Genomic DNA, 27643 nt, shown 5'->3' on the forward strand with positions numbered 1-27643 from the left:
ACATGTATTTTCTACATGGATACCAAGTTTCAAGTCAATCGGATGTATGGTTCAGTAGCTTCAACGGTGGCCCGGAGGCCTTATCAGTTTCACGTGGACAAGTGGGCGAACAAAGGCTCAGCCGAGAGGGGTAGGATTTGTTAACAGATGCCCGAGCACCTCCGAAGGAGACCTAACAGCTCAAGAGCAGCTGTTTCGCGAATGAATCTACTACCGGATCGGAATCGCGACCCGCTGAGAAGATCCGGCGAGAAACTCAGCGAGCCGATTCAAGGGTTAGGTTGCAAAAAAAAAAAAAAAGAAAATAAAAAAGGTTGCACGGCGAACTCTTTGTCGAGTTCGACGAGTACGGTTACCGGGGTCCCTAACCCTCCTAGTGTTAGAGCTGAAGGCGTCTAATGCAAAGGTTATTGGATCTGATGGATCCGTAAGGACAGTTAATCAGCGCGAGAATCAATAAACACTTTGAAGTTGGTTTGGACTGCCGCATCGAAGTTGAATTTTTTTCCCTGTAAAAAGTTGTCCAAATCCCGGAAAAAATTGTAATCTGTTGGAGCAAAGTCAGGGAGTATGGTGGATGTCGCAGACACTTCAATTGTAGCTCATCTAACTTTGTGGTTATTTGTTGTGCAGTGTGTGGTCTTGCGTTGTAGTGAAGCAGCAGTGGCATAGCTAGAGCGATTGACCAATCTCGGTTGTTTATTAGTTTAGTTGTTTATTCTTGGTAGTTGCTGCAGCTAGTTCTTCCTTTATGGCTTACAGTTGCTGACAATAAATATTTGCTGTAATCGTTTGGCCACCTTTTAGAAAGCCGTAGTGAACAACACCGGTGCTAGTCCACCGAACACTCACAAGTAACTTTTTCTGAATCAATTATTTTCGTTTAGGGCAGAACTTGGCTGGGTCTCCAGGGTTTAGCCATTGCGACGAGCGCTTGATTATCGTACAGTATTCACTTTTCATCATAAGTAATGATTCGATTTGAAATCTCTTCATTACTGTATCGGTTGAACAAAGTAACACAGCAGTCGACGCGTGTTTGCAAGTTCGATTCACTCAATTCATGAGGTACCCATTGTTCAAGTTTTTTTACTTTCCCGATTTGCTTCAAGGGGATTAATGCAGTTTTATCACTTACCCCGAAGCCTGCAGCTATCTCTGAAGTGCTTTGTGATGGATCAGCCTCCACAGTAGCCTTCAATTCTTCACGGTCTCCGTTCGTCCACGAGGTTGGTAAACCAGCACCGTACTCATCATTAATCCTTCGAGCTGTTTCTGCAGCACTGGTGCCATGGTAAAATTTGTACGCGTAAATATACTGATATTTCATTTTTTCATGTTGTGTGAGGTAATAAACAACGCCAAAGAAAAAATAATTAGGAAAAAACAAATGAATAACTGTTTTCAAAACTCAAATGTACCAGCTAAATGAATTTTGAAAATTGAATTTCTTAACCAAAGAAGAGATATTTCAGATCAAAGTGGCCAGTACAAAAAACGTTAATTATTTCCTAAGGACCTAATATTATTCGATATAAAATAATACCTCTGGGTGTAGACCTTTTAATTTATGAATTCCTTTTATATTTGGTTATTGATGTTGAATTCGTAATCTTAAATATTAATAGTTTATTTCATCGATTAGCAACCCTAATATTGGTATTAAGAAGGTTAGTTGCAAGCAGCTGTCGTAGATTGAATGATCACTTAATAGTTATTACCAAACTTCTCTATCAGTATGATGTTTACGTGCATAAGGTTTTATTAAAATGCTGCTGAATATTACTAAATAAAAAAATGTTGTGGTAAAAAACTATAGTCGGATTTTTTATTAGACGAAGTAAACTGACGTTTACTGTGTTGTCAGTTTTTGATGAAATAAAAATAGTGTTGTGACAAAGTGAACGATTGAAAAAACTCCTGAATTAATGAAATTGCCTCGATTGTCTAGTGAATAGTTAGTGTGCCGAACTGCCGATATCGGGCACGGGGTTCGAATTTTAGCCGTGCTTTGTACATACCAACGAGTTTTCGACGAAACATTATGTTCCTATGGTATCTACCTGTACTGAATACCGAGTGTTTTAAACATTAAGAAAAACATTGCGAGGAAGCTTGTAAGACTGTCCTATTTCCAATGCATCATATAGTTGAAACTATAGATGTATAAAATATAACAATTATAGGTACATAGGTAATGAAAATAAAAAAAACTGATTGTAGTTACATACTACTAGTAACATATTATTATATTGGATCACTTTAATACAATTTTATTGTAAAATATAAATAATATTCTTTTATAGTTTGAAATTAATGAGTAACTCTTCACACTCATTGTTCATTTATGTGATTGAACGAGAACTGAACGCATCACTATTACTTTAAATATAGCAACATTATTTCACAAAGTGACATTAGCTACTGTCAGCTGGCTTCGTCTAATTAAAAATCCGACTATACTAACCACAATTCCACATTTTCATAACTGAGCTTGTCTACTCTTTCCACTACTATACTCTTTGTCAGCTGTCTATGTATAAAAAAAAACAATGACGTCAAATACTATGTAGTATTAAAGTCAATTAAGTCAGCTGTCACAAAAAAAAAATCATGTTAGGACCAAATAAGTACGATGAAAAAAAAATTGTATGTTTAAAGGGAACGGTAGAGATTTTTTAGAAAATGAAAATATAACTGAAAATATAGTACAATTACGATAATAAAATTAAAATAAGAACAGAAATTTTCGGTTACAATATGTATTATAAAGATATTGTAGGAGTACAATAATTATATATCCCAATAATTACTATCACAAATGTTCGAAGTCGAACTGTTATACGGCCGATATTGGTCAGAGTGTAGTTTATTGATTAAAGAAAATATATCTTAAATTAGACGTGTGATGAGTGAAAGATGAGGTATAACAAGCAGGAGCTGGTGGCCCTGGCCTCGCAGACGTCGCAGAACTTCGACCGCGAGGGTGTGCTAGTCATGAGGGAGAGACAGGACGGATTCTTCCGTAGATCTGAAGGTCAGTGGCCCTTCGATAATGCGCATAAAGCATAAATAATCCACAGCAGTTTTTTCCAAGCAAATACCTACCTCACTAACTCTTTATTTTTTTTTACACATTTTACACATACTAAAGCTAATTATGAAGATTTACACAGTCTTTTAAACGCACACCCACACATTAGTGACATTAAATTTTACATATGATTAATTTATCCTTAGTGAGATAAAATGTTATAGAACCAATATATTTTTGATTTAAGTGGGACTTTTTAGGAGGCTATATTAAATCATCATGATTTTACTGCAGATTTGGAAAGCAGTTTCTAAAACTGAAAAAAAATCCATAAGATATTCAGTCTTGCTCTTTCTTAAATATATTATTATGTTCATCATGAATATGATTTTGTTGATTAATGTAGTAATTATGCCTTGAATTAGAAAAACTGAAATAAAAAACTGCATTAAAAACTTTGTTTGAAATGTTATCATATAGTGCATGAATTCAAGACTGTTTTCAATTAGCTTGTTAACATTGATACTGCCTGTATATATTATACTTAGTCTATCCATACATACTGTTACAATTAAAAATAAACAAAATATTACATTTGAATTTGGAATCTGTCATTTTTATATGATTGCTCATTGAGTTTTCTCATTTTGGCGCCAATACATTGCATAATATTTTGCGATATTAAAATGGAGTGGGGTGATACTGTGATTGCATTACACAAAGTAGGTATGGAGCCAAATGCAATTTTTAAAACTCTCCATACACTTTGTATTAGTAAAATGTTTGTGTACAGTGCTATTAATAGGTGCAATGAGACTTCCTCTGTTTGTGACAGAAAAAGATCTGGCCGTCCACGTAGTGTTCGTACGAAAAAGGTGGTCAAAGCAGTAAGGGAAAGAATTCGAAGAAATCCTGTCTGAAAGCAAAAGATTTTATCTCGGGAGATGAAGATAGCACCTAGAACCATGTCGCGTATTTTAAAAGATGACTTAGGACTTGCAGCCTATAAAAGACGTACTGGTCATTTCTTAACTGATAATTTAAAAGAGAATAGGGTGGTAAAATCGAAACAACTACTGAAACAGTACGCAAAGGGAGGTCATAGAAAATTTTTTTTTACGGATGAGAAATTTTTTACAATTGAGCAACATTTTAACAAACAAAATGATCGTATTTATGCTCAAAGTTCTAAGGAAGCTTCCCAATTAGTCGATAGAGTGCAACGTAGGCACTATCCGACTTCAGTGATGGTTTGGTGGGGTATTAGCTATGAAGGAGTGACTGGGCCATACTTTGGTGAAAAAGGTATCAAAACATCGGCACAAGTGTAAGCCCCTTAACAACACCATGTTCAATAATCAAGAATGGTCCTTCCAGCAAGACTCGGCGCCAGGTCATAAAGCTCGGTTTACGCAGTCTTAGTTGGAAACGAATGTTTCGGACTTCATCAGAGCTGAAGACTGGCCGTCGTTTATTCCCGATTTTAATCCGCTGGATTATGATTTATGGTCAGTTTTAGAGAGTACCGCTTGCTCTAAACGCCATGATAATTTGGAGTCCCACAATCCGTGCTATTGGCAGTGAAAATTTTTCTCATGGAAAGAGTGAGTGCTTCTATTGATAACTGTCCTCAACGTTTAAAGGACTGTACTGCAGCCAATGGAGACCACGTCGAATAAGCTTTTTACACTTTAAATTGTTTTATATTTATGTATTAAATTAACACACTGCAAAAGTAATAAATGTTATTTGCCATACATTTTTTTTGTCTTCCTTTGTAACAGTATTTATGGCCAGACTAAGTATATAGACCTCAGCAAAAAATTTGAACTTGAATATTGTTTAATTTAAAATTCTATATAATCCTGCAGATTTTGTTGTCACAAATTATGCTCTGGCCAAGGAGTGAGTTATTAATTTTTGTAGACAAATTAAATACCAAGTTTCATTTTATTTATAGTGCTTATTCAACATATTTCATTGTGTTGACTATGAAAATTTAAATTTCAGTAGACCCACATGATGTTAGCAACAACAAAATGTGATGTACTTCTGAGCCCACTAATTTCTTTATAAGCTTGCCTAATCGAATTGCAGAATCTCTTAATCTTAACTCTTTTGCAATATAAAAAAATCCTAATATCTACAACTTTGTGTGATAGCAAAACACCAAAAGACATAATGTTGTGAAAATAGCTGCTATAGGTTGAAAATATGCAGGTGGCCTTTGTTTTTATTTGTCTTATTTACATTGTAATTAGACAGGCACAATTTACTAAAACATTTGTTAGAAGGTTGGTTGGTAACTTTTGACACTATATTATTTAAAGATTAGTGTCAGATTATTAGACACTCACATGTGTAAATGTTTTTTTTTGTTGCCTTTCTAGGCAGATGAGCATACGGCCCTCCTGATGGTAAGTGGTCACCATCGCTCATGGACGTCAGCAATGCTAGGGGCAGAGCTAGGCTGCTGCCTACCATTAAGTACTCTCTGCAAGCATCATTTGAAGAAGGACATGTCATAGTGCTTGGGAAACACCGTGGAGGGGAGTTCTTCCAAAGCCAGAATTTTCAAATACGAAAGGAACTTTTTTAAAAGTACATTTTAATGTAATTGTAGTATTTAAATAGATCATCGCAATTAAGCTATGCTGTGTGCCTTCATGAGTTGGTGCAAAAGCAATCTCATTAATACAGAATTTTGAAGAAAATAATGGATTTTCATTATATTCATCAGATTATTCTTATCATTCATCAATTGTTCTGAAGAGATTCTGTAATCTATAATAAATCAAACCTATAAAATCCATGTTGTGGGTCAGCCAGAATTGGTATCACCGCTCAATTTATTTTTGCAGCTAAGCAAATGTTCCAGTTTGGAAGGCTGTGAGACTATTATTTCAAATAGACCATATGCTTCTAAATGTACTAGTTTGTTTTTTTGTTGATTACTAACACCTCTGCATTAAAAGAGAAATGACATGTAATAGAATTAAAAAGGGTGTATTAAATTTTTTAAATTATGAATATGATAAGTGAGAAAAAATAAACTATATAATTTAAATTAATTAAATAATCATGTTTTTGCAATGCTGTCCCTGGTTATTGTCAAAACCCAGTCAACTTTATAAATATAGAAATACGGTTTGACAATAAAATGTATAAAAAAAAAATGTTTATATTCGTTGTGCTGATAGTTCTGTAATAATAGCAAACAGTGACTCATATGCTTGTCTATCTATTTATCACTATGCATCACTCCATCTTCTCCACACATAATTAATAGTTGAGTAGAGATATAAGTTCTAAGGTCTCAAGTATAGTTATATGTATTTATGTGTGTAATTTATGTTTCAATTATTCACCTACATACCATTATTTCCTCTGTAGTGGTTGGCTGGTAGAAAATGCCATAGGCATTAAATTCACCAATGTAATAGATACATGAAGTATAATAAATAAATAAAAATAAAGGAACAAACATACCTTAATTATGAAACCTTCATAACTTTTACTAGGTATGATTTCAGATGATCATGTCTTGATCACTTGGAGGAATTATTTTGTATAATATTTAAAAAAATCTTTTGTGTTAGGTACATAAATAAAAATAGAATAGTTCAAAATTTAAAATGCGTAATTTACACGTGTCATTGTTTAGTGGGTTAGAGTCCAAGGAAAAGGGAAGAATGGATATTAGGGATATCTATTATCTGACTGATCACTAGACAGATATTTCTGAATTCATCAAGAGTATATAACGATGGCTGTATACGTTTTGATTATCATTTTTAGACCGATATTTAACGAGAAGTTACTTAGTTGAAGTTGGTATTCGTAAGATTTTTTTCATAATTGTACCTTGATTTTTTTATTGATTATATGTGTGGACGAGCTCTCGGCCCACATCGTGTTGAGTGGTTACCGGAGCCCATAGACATCAACAACGTCAATGCCGCCACCCACCTTGAGATATGAGTTCTGAGTCGCAGTTTTTACAATAGCTATTGTATCCTTCAAACTGATACGCATTACTGCTTCACGGTAGAAATAGGTAGGGTGGTGGTGCCTACCCGTGCGGGCTTACGAGGTGCCCTAACACCAATACGTGATGTGATGATTGATTTGTTTCATTATTGATATAGGTAGACAATTTTTGTTTTTTGTGGCTTATAGGTGGGTAATATCTACTTTGTATGTCTGTCTCTGAGGAAAGTAGGACGTTGACCTGACAATAGAGCGTCAAATTGCCGCAGTGATCTTATGAATTGCCTTGTTACTTGCTATAATCCGAGTTGAGTGTATGTGTACTATAGTAACCTCTCAATCATATAAGTGATCCCTTTAAGTGATCACATAAAGTAGAATGAGCTTACGTTACCCTGGTTATAAATGGTTAGGGAAATTCTTTTGAATGACTCTACCCACTTCGAGACATGAGGTCTAATTCTGGATTGTATAGAATAGAGGCTGTCCTAATTATTCGGGACTGAAACGCATGAATGTTTTCTGCAGATATTATTGGGGCAGTGGTAGATACCCGTGCGGGATAATACGCTTTATTGAGACGCAGATTACTAGATGTTATTCGTAGATTCTGAAAGTCTATCAAGAACAAAGAGTTAATTTAAAAAAAATTGGTATCAGTTTTGAACCCTGGTATAGCCGCACCGCTCGGGTATACCCGGCGTCTTATCCTCTAGGTCACGACAACATCACACACGCTTCCCATTGAATTCCTACTTCGTAGTGGAAGGTCGCGCAAATAAAGAATATAGTCAAGGTATTTTTTAAGTCTTAATTGATAGACTTGTAGTGGTAGCCATCATACCACACTATATTTTAGACAAATGCCTGAATCTTACTTACGACATTTGGATGCATATATACAAGTTTCGAACAACGACATTGAGACCATCGGCAATATCACCCGCTCGGTGGAAGATCTTCCTTTCGTCGTTATACCTACAGATTTATTACATTCTATTATATATTAACTTTCACCAATTTCAGGGTCAACAGTTCGGTGGTTTCGTCTTAGAGGCAATCTACTCTTCTACTTAAAAGGCCCGGAACCCTGGTATGAACCAATGGGCGTGATAATTTTGGGCAATCATCAAGTAAAACTACAATCGCAAGACGAAAACGGACATTGGCCTTTTCAAATCGGTAAGTATTATAAAAATCGAATTTTTACGTTTTAAAGGCTTACTCGTTACACGATGAGCTAGTAAGAAGAATAAAATCAATTTAAATATAAAAAAAATGAAGTGAACACTTTTCACAATGAAGTTATTGTTTTTCCTGTGTCATGTTAACTGAAAACACACGATAATAGAAAAAAAATCGTTTATTTAAGAAATATTCGTTCTCGGGGACTGTGAATCGAAATTAGACCTACATATTCACTACCCAGAATAAGAGCATACAAACTTGTACATCACACGAATGTTTGTTTGATGTGAGAATCCAGCCCACGACCCTCGATCTAGCAGTCAGAAGTCCTTGCTACTGGACCACCGAGTCAGTCAAAAAGTCGTTAACCACAGGATCGGTGAGGTGTCTATAGACCGATATTGTTTCGATAAAATTCGTGAGTGATTTATTAAGAAGCTTGTCCTTGTTAAAACAATTGTTAATTACAAATCATTTTGACACAATACTTTTCATAATTGTTTTAAAGAACTTTATTCACGTTCTGGGCTAACAAACAGCTATTTTCAATGGCTTAGTCGGATAGCTTATGCTTCATTGTTAAGTCTATGTACGTACATTTTGAAGTCGTCGCGGCCTAAAGGATAAGGCGTCCGGTGCATTCGTATCTAGCGATGCAACGGTGTTCGAGTCCCACAGGCGGGTACCAATTTTTCTAATGAAATACGTATTTGACAAATGTTCACGATCGACTTCCACGGTGAAGGAATAAAATCGTGTAATAAAAATGAAACTCGCAAAATTATAATTTGCGTAATTATTGGTGGTAGGACCTCTTGTAAGTCCGCACGACTAGGTACTACCGCCCTGCCTACTTCTGCCGTGAAGCAGTAATGCGTTTCGGTTTGAAGGGTGGGGTAGCCGTTGTAACTATACTGAGACCTTAGAACTTATATCTCAAGGTGGGTGGCGCATTTACGCTGTAGAAACTGGAACGCCTAACCACTTTGCGACAGAAATAGTCCGAACAGCGCTAGATGCGGTTTCACAACCAACTTACCACCAATAAACGTAGGAAAAAAAAACCAGAAGCAATCTTTATGAACAAACCCCTTTCAGGCAACAGGTAAATTTTGTTATAGGGGATTTCTGTATGGCTTTAGGTGTGTTACATGGTAAATAGGTAGGCCATTCTTATCTTAATTCGCTTTGCACCATTGATGACTTTGATATACATCATTTTCATATTTATATTTTTTTTAATTAAAATCATATTCATCCAGCGATTGTTTGGAAAATATCACTTTTAGAGACTAATATAATATTTCGCCTTTGTTTTCTTTGCAATACCTTTTCTGTGGTGGAAATCAAAGCATGTTCTATTGCTAAATGAAATTAAAAAGTACGACATTTTTTTTGATAAATTACTCGTACTTTTTAAGAGCAGGACGTCCATTATCCTAATGCAGTTTGTGACATCGACACCATGTGTCAGGAGGGTGATTTCGTTTAGGTTACGTGACCACGGGCTCAGTTTACTGGTCGAAAAGCTCTTACAGCTTATTTCAAAAACGACCTAAACGACGAAAATGTTTACTCTTACTCGATATCTTACAATTGTGCAATAAACTAAAGACTGAAATGTGATCTATTGAACGTGTTAAACTATTGCGCGGCAAGTAATGTGGGAAAACGTCATTTTGCAGTTTGTGCAAATTAAAGAAACGATTTCTGTTTTGCATTGTTAAAGAACGTTTTTATTTAGGTTATTTATTATTGCTCTGGTGGAGGTTCAGGGGGCTCAATGAGTTAGGGCTGACGGGTTTCAGGAAACATGCACGAGGTAGATTTTACTAGTGGTAAGGCGTATGTAAGCTAGGGCTGGTAGGTACCACCATGCCCGTTTCTTTCCCGCGAAGCAGACATGCATTTCGGTTCGAAGACTAGGACGATTGTTATGCTATGCATTTTGGGACTTATTGTGATGGTTAGGGGTTCTGTTGACTGCTTATCACCAGGTGATATAGTTCGCCTGTATCTTTCTTCTTTTTCTCCAGCTCATCCCACTAGGTGGGGTCGGCACTGCATATTTTTCTATTCCTTTCTCTTCTATCAATTCCCTCTCTTTTTCATAAAGTCATTAAGACACTCCATCCATGTCTTCTTCGGTCGAACTCTTCCCCCTCTACCTTGCACTATCATTTCCATACATCTCCTAGTCACATGCATTTTCTTTACGCATCACATGTCCATACCACGCTAATTGTCCGCTCTTTAATTTGTTGATTACCTACTAGGGCTACTTTCACACTTCCTCTGATTTACTCATTCCTTATCTTGTCCATTCTTGCCACTTCACACATCCATCTCAACATTCGCATTTCTGCCGCATGAACTCTGTAGTTCCCATGTATGTGCCATATTAAATAAAAGTGGTCCCCGGGTAGTCGAAATTCGACTAAAATTAAATGAGATTATAAGTTAAAACATTATTATGGACCACCGACTTTAAACAATAACAAAACTTTGACAATAAACGAAATATGCGCGCGCGTGTGTGGGTGTGTGTAATGTTTTTTTTATTGATTTAATGTATCTCTATAAGTGTGGGAAATTTCAAACTCCTCCGCCCGCTCAATTTTCGTAACAAGGGGTACAAAGCTTTTGCTTCAGGTATTCATATACAACGTGTTACAAAATACCCTGTAAAAAAAAAAAATATAATTAATTATCAAAGCCAAAAATTTTGTCAACCCTAGTAAGCTGTCATGTCAGGGAACCAGATTATTTAACAGAAAGGCCTACTACATACCTTTTTTACCTAATATTTGTCTACTTTATTGTTTTTCTATTTTTCATTGATAAATGTTTGCTACTTCAGTACAAGAATGTCATTATACTCAAGTGCTGGCTTCAAAAAATTTCAAGTTGGAAAAAAATATATGCTTACAATTTCAAATCTTCTAATCGATATCCTACTACTGTTTCGAGTAGAAATTCTGCGCAGTTTATTCTTTGATTTTACTGAAATAGGGTTTGCACATCAGTGAAAATAATATTTTAATGTATTTTATTTTTTTGGGGTATGATATACAGCGTTACTACGGTTCTTAAGTATTGTGAATGGACTCGTTATAAGGCCCCGTTTAACCTCCTTTCGGCTTTACGTCGGTAGTTTTGTAACACCCTGTATAGATAACCGAGGTAAAAGCTTAGCAACTAAACCACTACAATATCATTTTGGAAACTTATTTCTATGACTAACTATTTTGACTGTCTCGGTGGTGTAGTAGTTAGCGCCCCTGATTGTTGCGAGGGTCGTGGATTTGATTCCCACACCGGACAAACATTTGTATGATGAACAGGTTTGTTTTTTCATTGTCTGGGTGTTTATATTATATATGTATAATAATATATTAAAATAATACATACAGTATATACAGTGGTGGTCGTATAATTAGAAACACTATCAACGGTCCTTGACATTATGTAAGATACTTCACCGCAATCGTTTTTATTTTGAAATTAAACAATAAATAGGACAACAACATGTTCAACGATTTATCATTTATTAGAAAAACAATATAAATCTCACTTCTCAAGTGTAGTTTCAATATTACATTACGGACAAACATTTAAATCAGTTTTAAGGTATGAACAATAATGGTCAACTAATTCGAAACAACAACAAAAAAGTATAAAAAACAATGTATTTTTAAGTATTAGTAATTAGTATTGTTATTTAAGAAATATCTACTATCCACAGCCTACCAACAGTTATAGTTAATAATTAGTGGCGTAAGGTTCCTAAGGAACGTGGATCTCCATAATGACCTGGAGCTTTACTCAGTAAGTATCTACTTCGGCATCATTGCGCCACTTTGAAAGGGCGGCATGACATGAAAACCCTCTTGTCGTGGCCGCCGGGAATTACATACCCGATCCTGTGGACCGAATGGTAAGCAGTCGACGTCGGCTTAAACACGCCATTATGAATCGTCTCGATCCATTAACGGTGTTTTTAAGTACCACAAACACCGGTCACCGTCCTCGTCGAACCCGTCGCTTGCGACGAAGGGCTCGACGAGTGAATTAATCCATAGACACAGCCTACTGAGTTTCTCGCCGGATCTTCTCAGTGGGTCGAGTTTCCCATCCAGTGGTAGATTCTACGAAGCACTGTTCTTGCTAGGGCCAGTGCTAGCAACACACTCGGTTTGAGCCCCGTGAGCTCACCTACACGTCAAGGATAAACTGAAATAGCCTCTCAAGGCTATCAGCATACGTAGAAAAAAATCCGTTTAAATCCGGACTATTTGCTGGCCAGTCTAAAACGCTAGATATACGCTGTTCACTAAGGAAACATTTGACGCTATTGTCCGTATATTTAGGGTCATTGTCATGCTGAAAGATCCAGGCTACAGGAAAATTATCGTCCGAGTAGGGAATCATTGTGGGCTCTAAGATATTTTTGTATTGCCATGGATGCATTGTACCTTCAATCTTCCGAACGGGTCCAACTCCACATCCGGAAAAACACCCCCAAACTTTAATCTTACCGCCGTCGTGCTTGACTATACTCCTTGTGTACCTATTTATAATTAAAAGCATTACCTATAGGACGTCTAACATACAAATTTCCATCGGAATTTACCATACTTATTTTTGTTTCATCTGAAAATAACACTTTTTAATACGCTTTTATTCGCTTCAGATGTATGTATGTTTGTAATGGAATCTTTGAACATGATTTTGACCCCATTCAAAACGTCGGATTAACTCGAAATTTGCTTTACTTATTAAGGACGATGACAATTCAATACTAAAAAAATAAAATTGAAAAAAAAATTGAAATACAACTAAAAATGAAAAATAAATAATAGTTTAAAAAAACTAACAAAATACGATTTTATAGACAATCCGACTAAAAAATAGAAAATAAATTTTAATAAATTTGAATTGAAAATAGTGTAAGAAAAAATGATTTTATTGTAAAAATGAAAAAAAATTTTAGTTTTTTAAAACTATTATTTATTTCCATTCTCGTACCGTCCAATTAAATTTTTTAGCGAATAATAATAATCGCTTCTCTCGGTTTTGCTTGGTAAGAAGCGTACTTCTCGAGAGGTTCTTCCAAACAATTTAGCTTCCACTAATCTTCGGCGTATCAGTCTTGACGAGACGTTTCTCGGGTCATCAGGCGAAATAAACAATTTCAAAAAAATAACGAGCTATGGATGCTTTTTTAAAATGTTTGTAATTAGGCGTCCAAGCGGCCAGTCACAGAAAATATACTCGTACATGTGTTAGACTCATATTGTAATTAAAAGTAAGTTGAGTTGAGTTGAATATGACTATGAGTTTTTTTTTTGAGTGGTTATATTATTGCATTATTATTAATTATTGAAAGTGTATATTTTCTACGAACATTTTTACGTTGAAATTATACTTTTTTTATTCAAAAGAAGTGTTTCTAATTATATGACCAACACTGTATATAAATATATATATATTATGCCAGTCTCTAGTATCCATAACAAAGGGAATCTTAATTTGGGGACGGATGACCTCGTGTGTGACTTGTTCCCAGTTATATTTATTATTAGAAATTTATTTAAAAACAGCGCTACACAAAAATAATAATGTTTTAGTAAAAACAAGTTACTGACGTTTTTTAAACGTATACGCTGTGTCCCGCGGTCACAAACCTATTATAATTTTAATTATACAATAACTAGTACAAATCGGGTACGTCCAGCTGTCACTTTCGCTAACTATATGTTTTTTTTTACCCGTGTAAGCAGACGAGCATACAGCTCACCTGATGGTGGGTGGTTACCGTCGCTTATGAACGACAGCAATGCCAGGGTCAGAGCCAAGCAGCTGCCTACCGTTTAATAGTCTCCACAAGCCTCATTTGAAGAATAGCCATCACAGAACACAAGGTATTCGACAGACGCCCGAATTTCGCTTACGACATTTTCAATATAAGTTTGCATATATACAAGTTCCGAACAACAACATTCGGATGCTTATCATACGAATCTACTTGTCGAACCGTTCGTTCCGATATCGAGTTGAGGGAACGCGCTCTCGCCCCCATCAAGTAACAGCCGGAGTCCCGCAAGGCTCCGCTCTCTCTCCGTTACTGTTTAGTTTGTATATCAACGATATACCCCGGTCTCCGGAGACCCATCTAGCGCTCTTCGCCGATGACACGGCTATGTACTATTCGTGTAGGAAGAAGTCGTTATTGCATCGGCAACTCCAGAGCGCAGCAACCACCATGGGACAGTGGTTTCGGGAGTGGCGCATCGACATCAACCCCACGAAAAGCATAGCGGTGCTCTTCGAAACGGGTCGCCTTCTGAACACCACTTCGAGCATCCCACTCCCGAATAGGCGCGTAAACACCTCCGCCATTCGCTCCATAATCATGTACGACCAACCCATACCGTGGGCCCCGAAGGTCAAATACTTAGGCGCCACTCTCGACAGATGACATTCCGCCCCCACATAAAGACGATACGCGACCGAGACGCGTTTGTACTAGGACGTCTCTATCCGATGATTTGCAAGCGAAGTAAATTGTCCCTTAGAAATAAGGTGACACTCTACAAAACTTGCATACGCCCACTCACGACTTAAGCAAGTGTAGTGTTCGCTCACGCGGCCCGCACAAACTTGAAACCCCTTCAAAGCATTCAAACCTGTTTTTGTATGATAGCCGTTGTAGCCCCGTAGTTCGTCAGGAACGTCGACCTTCACGACGATCTGGACCTAGAGTCCATTAGTAACCATCTACAGTCGGTATTAATGTGCCATATTGATAAAACGCCATCAGCATAGGTAAGAAAAAAAAAGATATTCGGACATTTCGATAAAGCGGCACGACACGAGAACCCTCTCATCGTGGCCGCCGGTAACTACATCCTGGATCCTGCATACCGAATTATAGAGTCGACGTCGCCCAAAACACGTCATTTCAGATCCTCTCGATCTACTAAAGGTGCTTTTAGGTACCCCAAGCATCGGTCATCGTTCTCGTCGAACCGTCGAAGGGCTCGGCGAGTAAATTAACCCACAGACACAGCCCACTGAGTTTCTTCCCGGATCTTCTCAGTGGGTCGTGTTCAGATCCAGCGGTAGGTTCTGCGAAGCACGACTAGGGTTCGTGTTAGCAACAACGTCAGGTTTGAGCCCCTTGAGCTCACCTGCTCGCCCCGTAACGCTGATATGGTTTCTCAAGACCATCAGCTTAGGTAGGAAAAAAAACATCGGACCGTCGGTCCAATATCACCTGCCCGGTGGAAGATATTTCCTTTCGTCGTAAATCTACAGAAATCTCATAGCGCTTGGGAAACACCGTGGAGGGGAGCTCATTCCAAAACCAGATTGTACGTGGCAAAAAATATCTCTGGAAATGCCCTGTGGATGACCGCAGTGGCGCTAGGTAGTATGGACGAACTCTACCCCGCGGGCGGGCGGTGCCATGGTAAAAACGAGATGATGGTATCATCTCAAACAATTCCTCGGAGAACTCCCCATGGAACATACGGTCCAAATTCAGAGGGAACCGAAGTCCCTCCGCAGACCCAGAGGTTTCAAACGATCCGTGAGAATGAGATTATCGACAATCCGAAGGGCCCTCTTCTGTATAGAGAGATGGAAACCCATTTGTTGTCACCACGTGCCGTACGGTGATAGTGTGACAGAAAACTTCCATGACATGGTTGTCATGACTGTACTAAGTTTTATCACAGTTAGATGAATGGTTTAGGAACACGTTAGGACCTCTTGTGAGTCCGCACGGGTAGGTACCACCACCCCGCCTAGTTCTGCCGCGAAGCAGTAATGCGTTTCGGTTTGAAGGGCGGGGCAGCCGTTGTAACTACACTGAGACCTTAGAACTTATTGGGTGGCGCGTTTACGTTGTAGACCACCCATCTAAGCTAGTAAAAAAAAACGTAGTGAAAAAAAAACACCAATTTACCTAAAAAAATACCACTTTTTACACTTTTACGGCTTAGTTTCGCTTTTTTAAATGCTATTATGTTATTTCCGACGTGTCAAATTCTCTATTTTTTTGGTTACCGATGACTGTATTATTTTAGAAATACAAACCTATACTATAGTATAAAACGGAGACTTAGAAATCAGGTTTCTACATGGGTGGCGGCATCTACGATGTAGATGTCTATGAGCTCCGGTAACCTCTTAACGTCAAGTGGGCAGTGAGCCCGTCAATCTAAAAATCCAATCTGCCAGTCGATATAATTCGAATAAGTTTCGATCGTAGATCATTTAGCGAAACAATTGTATCTCACGATTGAATTATTAAATGATAGCCGTATTCGGGCTAAAGCAACGATGTCTTGGAAAGGGCATAGAGCCTGTGTCGAGCGTACTAATGAACCGTGTCGCACCTCTGCAGTGCTCCACCAAAACAATAGTTGAAAACGTCACGGATTATTATATCACAAAAGTGAGACTGGGAACACAAACACAAGTTTTACGAATTCGTTTTTTTTTTTTTTTTTTTTTTTTCCTACCTAAGCTGAGAGCCTTGAAAGGCTATATCAGCGTAACCCTAACTTTTGTAGGTGAGCTCACGGGGCTCAAACCTGATGACTTTGCTAACACGAACCCTAGCAAGAGCCGTGCTTTGCAGAATCTACCACCGGATCGGAAACGCGACCCACTGAGAAGATCCGGCGAGAAACTCAGTGGGCTGTGTCTGAGAGTTAATTTACTCGTCGAGCCCTTCGTCGCAAGCGACGGGTTCGACGAGAACGGTGACCGGTGCTTGAAGTACCTAGAAGCACCGTTAGTGGATCGGGAGGATCCGAGATGACGTGTTTTGGGCGACGTCGACTGCTTTCCATTCTGTCCGCAGGATCGGGAATGTAGTTACCGGCGGCCACGATGAGAGGGTTCTCGTGTCGTGCCGCTTTATCGAAGTGGCGCATCGACGCCGACTGCATATACTTACTGGTGGACTCTAAGTCCAGGTCGTCATGGAGGTCGACGTTCCTGACGAACCACGGGGCTCCGACGGCTATCCTGCAAAAACGGGATTGAATAATTTGGAATGACTTTAAGTGAGTGCGGGCCGCCTGAGCGAACACTACACTTGCATAGGTCATGACGGGGCGTATGCAAGTTTTGTAGAGTGTCACCTTATTTCTAAGGGACATTTTACTTCGCCTACATATCATCGGGTAGAGACGTCCTAGAATGAAGGCGGCACGGTCGCGTACCGTCTTGATGTGAGGGCGGAATGTCATCCTACTGTCGAGGGTGACACCTAAATATTTGACCTTCGGGGCCCACGGTATGGGCTGGTCGAACATCGTGATTGGGCGAATGGCGGGGGCGGAGGTGTTGACGCGCCTAGTCGGGAGGGGGATGCTCAGCGTGGTGTTCGGAGGGCGACCCCTTTTGAAGAGCACCGCTGTGCTTTTCTTGGGGTTGATGTCGATGCGCCACTTCCGGAACCACTGTCCCATGGTGGTAGCTGCGGTCTGAAGTCGTCGATGAAGCAACGCCTTCTTCCTACACGAGTAGTAGATGGCGGTGTCATCGGCGAAGAGCGCCAGATAGGTCTCCGGAGACCGGGGTATATCATTGATATACAAACTAAATAGTAACGGGGAGAGGGAGGAGCCTTACGAGACTCCGGCTGTGACGTGACGGGGCCGGGAACGCGTTCCCTCGACTCGATATCGGAACGAACGGTTCGACAAGTAGCCTCGTATGATGAGCACGAGTCTGTCTGGCACTCCCACGTTATACAGTTTGTTTATCAAACCGTTGTGCCAGACTTTGTCGAACGCCTTCACTATATCGAAGAAGAGGGCTCCTGTCGGAATGGGTTTCCGCCTATTCAGCCCTAGTAAGATGTGCTCCGTGAGGCGGTGCACTTGATGGACGCACGAGTGTCTGGCGCGGAATCCAAACTGCTCGTCTATGAGAATTTTATTCGCGGATACGAAGTCCCAGAGGCGTTTACGAAGGAGCCGTTCGTATAGTTTGCCTATCGCCGGGAGGAGACTGATGGGGCGGTAACTCGCGGTTTCATTTTTCGGTTTGCCCGGCTTGTGTATGCCGATAACGTCAGCTTCTTTCCACGCCGCGGGAAAGATGCAGTTCGTCATAGCAGCATTTAAAATGGTGGCCAACATCGTTATTAGTTGGGCTGGTAACAGTTTTAGCGCGCGGTTGCGGATGCCGTCGGAGCCGGGAGCTTTCCGCGGTTGTAGGCTATCGATCGCCTCCTTAACCTCGGAAGTGGTAATGGGGGGTAACGCGTCCGAGGGCGGCAGGGAAGCTCTGCGCTCGACCTCCCTGTCGACTAACTCGGTTTGTTCGGAGTCCGCCTGTTGAGTGCTGGTGGTGCACTGCTCTTGCAGTGCATCGGCCAGCAACTCTGCCTTGTCATCGTCATCGTAAGCCGGTGGTTGGCCTGAGGGGCGTACGAGAGGCGGCATAGTGGCGATAGTTTCGGACTTGAGGGTCCTAGCTAGACGCCAGTATGCTTGGTGAGTGGGCGCGAGTTCTTCTAAGTAGCTATCCCAGTTTTCGTTTCGGGCGTCGCTTAAGCGGGATTTGACCTCCCGCTGTAAGCGACGCATCAGAGTCCGGTTTGAATCCGTGGGATATCGATCGTAGGCCCAGATTGCCGCGTTTCTGACTCTTACGAGGTCCCTAAGTTCGGGGGAAAGTCTGATGCGGTGGAAGCAGTCCTCCACATCGACTTGTTTCGAAGATCTTATGATCGCCGTCGAGACGTGATCAGTGAAGAACGAATTCGGGCGAACGAATGGGTATTTATATGATAAACAGCTGCCTCGAGATGCTAGGTCTCCTCTAGATGCGCTCAGACGGCTGTCACCAAACTCCACCACTCTTGGCTGAGCCAAGAAGTAGTCTGAAGTCGTCATGGCCTAAAGGATAAGACGTCCGGTGCATTCGTATGTAGCGATGTATCGGTGATCGAATCCCACTGGCAGGTACCAATTTTTCCAATGAAATAAGCATCTAACAAATGTTCACGATTGACTTCCACGGTGAAGGAATAACATCGTGTAATAAAAATTAAACCCGCTAAATTATAATGAGCGTAATTACTGGTGGTAGGATGGCTTTAGAGTCCGCACCGGTAGGTACCGCCACCCTGCCTATATCTGCCACGAAACAGTAATGCGTTTCGGTTTGAAGGGCGGGGCAGCCGTTGTACTGTTAAAAGTGAGACCTTAAAGCTCATATCTCAAGTTGGGTGGCGGAATAACGTTGTAGATGTCTATGGACTCCGGTTACCACTTAACACTAGGTGGGCCGTGAGCTCGTCCATCCTTCTAAGCAATAAAAAAAGGCGTGTTCGGCCACCTTTGCTGGAGAAGTTAGAAAGGCCTTTGGCCTAACAGCAATCCTTCTAGCCCAAGAGAATAGTCAGTTTACTTTTTCCAACGAAACTTGTCAAGTAAACAGTAACTTAGATATTCTGATGTAATTCATAAAAAAAATTATTCTGTTTTTTAATTTATGATGCAGACGCATTTTGTGAGAGAAATTAAGATTTTTTTAAGTACACATATACACTCTCCACAAGCTACCATCTAAACAATGATCTACCTAAAAATATAATACGATAGTAACCATATTAAACACATTATTTGTTCATGGGCCCCCTCACGTAGCAACGCTCGATATATTTTTTTAGTTTATTATTACAAAAAGGTTTTAATTAAGTCGTAAACGTAACATGAAGATTTTGCTGCTACATGATATTGCTGAGTTGTCTGAAGGATCCTATTTATACGTTGATAACAACTTTGTTTCCCGTGGGACACTTTGTAGAGTATTATAATACGCTGTGAAATCATATTTTAATTAAACTAATGGTCGCTTCTGATCGTTCTCGTTTAAATATTCTATTGATGTCTAGAATTTCTTCTAAACTCTTTCCTTTTGGACAACATTTTTAGAATAACATGTTTTTTTTTTTTTAATGAAACGATAAGAAAATACGATTATTTTTTTTACAATTGAAAATGGCTTGAAATATAGAGGAGAAAAATTTACTTTAATGTTTTGTTTTTGCCCAATTGTATCTAGATGATTAAACATTATTTGAACCGAACATTTCCTTTGATGGTGAACAATTCAATATTTTGTGAATAATAGGTAACTTCAAACAAATATTATTCTGTAGTATCACGAGGAAGTATCATATTGCAATCATTTTGCCCGCAACAGTGTAAAATTGAAACTACAGGCGGCGTACATTTCAAAGTGACCGACAATATATTCTTTTTTTGCATCGTTACTCTCTGTTTTACCCGTGGCTTCGTCCATTTCTCATTTTAATAAAATATAAAATTGTGTATGAGGGCAAAAAAAAATACACTTTTTTGTGTATATAAAGTTCTAAAATTAATACAGTATTTATATGTGTTTCATAATCGCAAATAGTGATGACATGAAAAAAAATGCATAAATAAAGATTTTTACTAGCGCGGTCAACAAACTTTGTTAGCATGCAAGAAAACGTACAAAAACAGAGATAATGCAACGTCCAAAAAAACAAAATGCTGATGCAAAAAAAGAAAATAAAAAATGTTTCTAACACGAACAAACAGAATGCGTGTGAACAACGGTCTTTGCTCTATCTATGTAACGTAGATGTCAGCACTTTTCCAGTGTGGGACAGCGGAGTCAGTTACAGAATGGCGACATTTCTTGAGACCGAGCGCACTCTCTGGCTGAAAGCGATACAGTTAGCTTCCTACGACAACATGCACTCCAGAGTTCAAGATTTGAAGGACCGACTCAACGCCATTCGGCCAGTCATCGACATCACTAACTACAGGCTGCAGAAGGGGATCTTTGTCGGTGAGCTTCTTTGAAATTAATTAATAACGCTAACATAATAATGTTGCGTCTTTATCGTGTCTTTATCTACGCATTGAGGTCATCCGTCGTTTTAATGTTTCGAACAAACAAAGGTGCAATTGTAATTAAATAAATTAAACCGCTAAATTTTTGGGTATGAAATTAAAAAAATTATAATTTGAAATTTAAATTTTTTTGCTTCGATTCTACCATTCGGATTTTATTGATTACGCTTTAGTTCCGTAGTTGGTATTGGTAATGTTTCGTTGAATAAATTAAGATTTACGATTTCAATGGTCGGAATAGGACGAGGTCTTGTAATAAAATTTAGTGCCATCAGACATTAAAAAAACAGAAAGTAGTTTAAATATTGCTATTAAATATAAATCATTGCAACAATTGCAGATATCCGTGAAAACGTTTAATTATTTTAATATACGTATCGCATTTCATTAATGAAAAACGCATTTCGTATTTAATTGTAATATAATGTGGACGCTGCTGAGTTTTAGAAACCTGGTGGGAAATTCGACAGCGAAAATTAAATGCATATTACGTAGTTCGAGTCAAAAGGGTTTTATAAAAAATTAAATTATCAAAATTAACTATTAAGAAACTCTAATTTGATAAGGGTATTAATAATCAAAAAATTACAGATATGTGTTATGTTTGACACCATATTCACTGGTGGTAGGACCTCTTGTGAGTCCGCACGGGTAGGTGCCACCGCCCTGCCTATTTCTGCCGCGAAGCAGTAATGCGTTTCGGTTTGAAGGGCGAGGCAGCCGTTGTAACTATACTGAGATCGTAGAACTTATATCTCAAGGTGGGTGGCGCACTTACGTTGTAGATGTCCACTAACCACTTAACACCAGGTGCTACAGACAAGATGATATGTCTATAATAGGTGCGAATAGGTGCAAATGTACGTATTTACTTTAAAAAACCTTTCATTTTCTCTTCTTCAACCCGTGTCCACCCAATGCTGAGTGTAGGTCTCTTCGAATGCACCCCATTCTCTTTGGTCTCTTGTCTTTCTCATCTATTTTCTACCGACCACTTTGACCAGGTCATCGGTCCACCTGGTTGGCTGTCTGCCCACGTTACGACGTCCAGTACGAGGTGTCCACTTCAGTACTTTTGTGCCCCAGCGATTGTTAGTGCGACGGCATATGTGGCCGGCCCATTTCATTCCTTTTAGAGAGTCTGCTAATATGCCTTGTATAATAATACATATATTATGTAACTTTATAAATATGCCTTAGTAAAGGTTACTCGAAAAACTACTGGTCAGATATTGATAATAAAAGCGACTATATGAGAAACACGCGTTACAAATAAATAAAGAATCATCAAAATCGGTTGACCTAGAAAGAAGTTTCTACGAGACACACACAAACACTGGAATCGAGAAGTTCCTCCTTTTTTGAAGCCGCTTTCTTCGTATGATGTGGTTACCGTTGTTCACGCACGCGACATATTAACCAATTGACTGTAATGTAATGTTTTTGAAAATCTTTTCGTAGACATGAACGAGGTACCGATCTGTGAGTTGGCGCTGTCTTGCGACAACTTGCTCTGCGACGCTCATGGCAAACCTCCCTCGCCTATGGTAGTCATTTATGCGAAGAATCCGAAGGGACCCTGCATTGAATACGGTTCTACTGAGGTGGTAGAGGTGAGGTTCATATTTCCATTATCTCAATGGAAATTTGACTGGTACTTCTAAATGATTCGTAACTACATTTTGTAAATTCGTACAGTAAAGGTAGTAATAGTATGTAGTAGTAACATGGCATTGGTGTTGTCCTCTTTTATTTAGGGTTTCCGTTTACAGTTTAATAGTCAGTCCGTTTTGAACTTTAATTCAATAAAGATTAGATATAACTATAGGTATATTCAAATGAAGATGTTATATCGGGTCCTTTCGATCCACTAATGATGCTTCTAGGTACTTCAAGCACCGGTCACTGTTCCCATCGAACCTATCGCTTGCGACGAAGGGCTCGGCGAGTAAATTAACCCATAGATACAGCCCACTGAGTTTCTAGCCGGATCTTCTTCGTGGGTCACGTTTCCGATTCGGTGGTAGATTCTGCGAAGCCACTGCTCTTGCTAGGATTAGTGTTAGCAACGTCGTCAGGTTAGAGCCCCCTGAGCTCACCTACTTGTTAGGGTTACGCTAAAATGGCCTCTCAAGGCTATCAGCAGAGGTAGGTTAAATAAAAGATGTAATTACATGTTCTTCTTATTAAGCGCATTACTGCATTACAGATGTGCAGTAACCCGAGTTTTTCGAAAACTATTCTGTTCCGGGCCAGCGATGGTCTGAACGGCGACACCATGATTCGGCTCGTGGTCTACGATGTCAAGGAACCGGTATCGGACACCACCGTGCCAATGGGCTTCACCAGTATGAAGCTGAGCATGATACAGGTATTGTAGTGTTAAGACATTTAATCAAATATATACAGTAATCCCCCCTATAACGCGGTACCCTTATAACGCGTTTTCATATTACGAGATTTCAAACCTCGTATAACACGGGGATATAAACTGGGGATTTACATACATACATATTTCTGTCCTGTGACATTTATAATGATTTCTACAGTTCATAATTGGCTTTTTCCTATAACGCGGAGCCAACCGCGCTATAGGGGGGATTATTAGATAATCAGCCGCGCTCAGATAATAATAGGCAGTGGACACACAAAGACAGTTATGGTAGCAGACGAAAACCGTTTCATTCACAGAAATTAGTAATCACATTCTGCATCCAAATTGGAGATTTGCCAAATTAAGATATAGAAAAGGATAAAGTTTTAATTTTAATAAACGTTTTTCAGTTATACGCGATTTTTTTTATGAGTTAGTATCATATGCACATGTCATTAATAGAGTTAATATTCGGTTTCATTTCATTCGTTCCTTATAAGACAGTCAAGTTGCAATATGGAGATATGTTACCTTTGAAGTTTCCATAAACAGGAAGCCCAGAGGCTGCGCGTGTCCCTTTGCACCAAAGAGGAGAAGACGATCGGTTTCGTCACCTTGAACGGCTGGAGTCTGGAGCCGTCTTACACAGGCACCAGTCCAGTCCACAGCAACGACAGGAGCATCGAGATACCGCAAAAGGTACTCTGCCACCGCAGGTCTCAATCCCTGCCGCCGCGTCTCGGCTTGAAACTCAAGTTTCCATCGTACGGATCGTTGATCAAGCAGAATTTCCTGAACAGCCACCAAGTGACGTACAGGTTCCAATCGGGCCTCGGTGGCGACATAACTGTCCACGAAATCATGGCCGAACCGAAGATTTGCTTCTCGATGCCGGTCCAACTGTTGTAAGTACATACGCGATTCTTCTTCTTTTTCTTCAATGTATCACACTAGGTTTTTTTTCTCTTCCATTCTTTTCGGTCAGCCGTCATCACAACACTCACTCTTCTCTCTCTTATATCGTCATTCACACACTCCATCCATGACTTCTTCGGTCAACTTCTTTCCCCTCTACCTTGCACTATCATTTTCATACTTCTCCTAGTCATATGCATCTTCTCTCTACGCATCAAATGTCCATATCACTCTAAGCATCCGCTCGTAATTAATTGCTGCCTCGCAGTGCTCGGGTCGTTTAGTTTGTGGTAAATGAAATCAATTTATATCGTCTAGGAACATTTATATTGAACGCGAACGAGAGCTGCTAGAGGAATTGCTCTCGGTCGGTGAGATCTGTAGCCAGTGGCAGAACCGGCAGCTGGAGTTGGTCAGCAACCACGTCGGTCTGCTGAAGCACTACGGACACGCCAAGAAGTGTATGGAGAGCATTGACGACGTTTATTTCAAGGCTAGCTGTCGCAAGGGTAACTGATAATGGACGTTGATTTTAAAATGTCATCGAAGTTATACTAATGTTTGGCTTTTTATCAAAATTAGCAGTTTCTCTCAATTTAACACGTTGAACGCCAGACTAGAAAACCATGTTTAGTCCAATAGGCCACATCGGACTTCCTAGTCTGCCATTTGACATCTATCGGAAAATAATGAGTAGTAATAGTGTTTCCCGAGCGCTATGACATGCCCTTCTTTAAACGAGGCTTGTGGAGAGTATTAAACGGTAGGCAGCGGCTTGGCTCTGCCCCTGGCATTGCTGAAGTCCATGGGCGACGGTACCCGCTCACCACCAGGTGGGCCATATGCTCGACTGCCTACAAGGGCAATAAAAAAAAAACTTTCCTTATGTCTCCTATTATTTTCCAGTCATTTCTTGTCAATATTTGCGAAAAAAATATTACCTCAACGATTTTTGTACGATTCTTGATATAGTAGTGCGGCCCTAGGAGAAAGTATACTATTGGACAGGCGGTGTCTGTCATGGCGTCCAATGTGTTATGATTGTTTCTATTTTCGTACATAGTTGAACGAGCTCACGGCCCGCTGGTGTAGATTGGTTATCGGAGCCCATAGATATCACATAGCACATGTCGCCGGTCACCTTCGACATAGGGTCTAAGTCTCAGTTGTAGATTATAATCGCTATTGCACCCTTGAAACCGGGAAGTGTGGCTACGCGGCAGACATTAGCAGGGTAACGGTACATAACGATGTCGGGACAAATTATACCCTAGAATTTAATTGAAAATTTAGGAGCATTGGAAATGGCATAAGGGTTGCTTACAACGTGGGTGTCGCCACTTTGTATTTGACCGATAATAGTTCTGATATAATATTTTGCGTCGAAAAACTTAAATCATAAAACACTTCGTTTTTTTTTAAATATTTTTATTTATTCTTTGTCATAAAAAATGTAATAGATCAGGGGTATTGCTATTGAATTCAATTAAGAAATCGTAAGCTTTGTGGCGAAGTCAAAGTTTTATGACATCGATGTCTTTTAATTACAACAGCACTGATAGAAATGGATTGATAGCCTTGTCCTATCGAATGATATCTGGTGGGCTGCATTTTGTGTTGCCGTTTTTTAGTGCTCTACTGTGTGCTTAACTTGTGACCCTGGCTTGAAGAAAACATTAATTGGCTATATCTTAAAATAGAGGTTAATTGTGTAAAGATATTATGGATTTTTATGCGATCTGTTTTCAGATGACGCTAGTTTAGAGTTCGCGCCGGTCAACTTGCACTTGCAACGTATGTGGGTGCACAATGATACGTTGAACAAAACCGGCTTCCACGACATTGTAACTGCCGGAGCTTTTGCCGCTCACACTCATAAGACAGAGCGATCTGGAGGATTGATCAGGTGATTGCAACGATACACCTTAGTTTTGGTTTTGCTACTAAAATCATATCGTAAAGATATCGAATATAATATTCGGATCGTGATAGTTTGCGTAACTGACCTGATTTTAGTGTTCTGTATTAAATTAGTTGATTAAATTTTTATCACGCAGGCTGGTCCAACACGTCAAAGACATTAATAGCAGCAAAGCCGAGCTGCAATCTATTACCAATAAGATACAAGTCGAATATGACAACGTGGTGGCTCTGCGGCGTCTGAGAGACGAACTGTCCGGCGACATGGACAGGATCATTATGCTGCTTCAGGCAAAGCAGATCGAAGAAGTTCAAGCCATATTGGACGGTGAGCACGAGTGTGGTGACCGATGTTTTTACCTATCGAATCGCGAGCATAAAATTTATTCCAGCTAAGCGTGGACGAGATTAATTCACAGGCTCTATCTGAGAGCAATGCTTTGCAGAATCTAACAGTGGATCAAAATTGCGACCCACTGAGAAGACCGGCGAGAAATCCAGTTGGATGGAGACCGGTATGAAAGGTGGACGAATGAAAGATTCTGGTGATTTAAAGTTTGGAGTAATTCTCCAGTTGGAAGGATACGATAAACTTACAAGCTTAGTACAACTGCCTCGTGTATACAACTTCAGCAATGGAACTCAGATCCCGCAGTACTCTAGTAAAAGTCACTAATCATGAAACTAACGAGACAGCGTACAATAATAAAATAAAAGCCAATTTAAAGTATCATCATCAGTTTCAAAAGACAATATTTTTTGCCGAATAATGATAAATTTGGAACTTCCACCTTATGCCTTACGGGCTGCGGTGACAATTTAAAACCTAGTGGGCCGAAAGACCTTCCGTTCGACTCACAGAATAAAAGTTAAATTACTATTTGAGCTTTCTTCGCCTTTATTTTTCTTTGGTGAAGTTTTTGCAAAGTTTTGAACCATTTATCGCAATGACGCCGTTCGCGAGTACTGCACTAGTTTTATCAGCTTAATCTTTTATACGATATTATTTTTTATTCTTTTTTTTTATTGCTTAGAGAAGTGGACGAGCTCACAGCCCCCCTCGTGTTAAGTGGTTACTGGAGCCCATAGACATCTACAACGTAGATGCGCCACCCACTTTGAGATATAAGTTCTAAGGTTTCAAGTATAATTACAACGGCTGCCCCACCCTACAAACCGAAACGCGTCACTGCTTCACGGCAGAAATAGGCACGGTGGTGGTACCTACCCCGCGGACAAACAAGAGGTCCTACACCACCAGTAAAGTAGTATTTAGTATTGAGT

The 27643-nt window shown here is 39.5% G+C and overlaps 1 protein-coding gene across 1 annotated transcript in view; it reads left to right on the top strand.

Moving 5' to 3' along the window:
• The first annotated feature begins 2610 nt into the window (after nucleotides 1-2610).
• Nucleotides 2611-27643, top strand: part of LOC114246927 (inositol polyphosphate-4-phosphatase type I A) — a 35237-nt gene continuing 10204 nt past the window's right edge. Inside the window, exons 1-9 of the mRNA XM_028179688.2 lie at nucleotides 2611-3037; nucleotides 8051-8206; nucleotides 20894-21085; nucleotides 22612-22763; nucleotides 23360-23521; nucleotides 24077-24429; nucleotides 24758-24948; nucleotides 26189-26345; nucleotides 26497-26687. Coding sequence (XP_028035489.2) covers nucleotides 2920-3037; nucleotides 8051-8206; nucleotides 20894-21085; nucleotides 22612-22763; nucleotides 23360-23521; nucleotides 24077-24429; nucleotides 24758-24948; nucleotides 26189-26345; nucleotides 26497-26687 — 1672 coding nt within the window. The 5' untranslated portion in view covers nucleotides 2611-2919. The remainder of the gene's footprint in view (nucleotides 3038-8050; nucleotides 8207-20893; nucleotides 21086-22611; nucleotides 22764-23359; nucleotides 23522-24076; nucleotides 24430-24757; nucleotides 24949-26188; nucleotides 26346-26496; nucleotides 26688-27643) is intronic.

Source organism: Bombyx mandarina, chromosome 01, assembly GCF_030267445.1.
Source record: "Bombyx mandarina strain Sakado chromosome 01, ASM3026744v2".
In the NCBI taxonomy this organism is placed as follows: domain Eukaryota; kingdom Metazoa; phylum Arthropoda; class Insecta; order Lepidoptera; family Bombycidae; genus Bombyx; species Bombyx mandarina.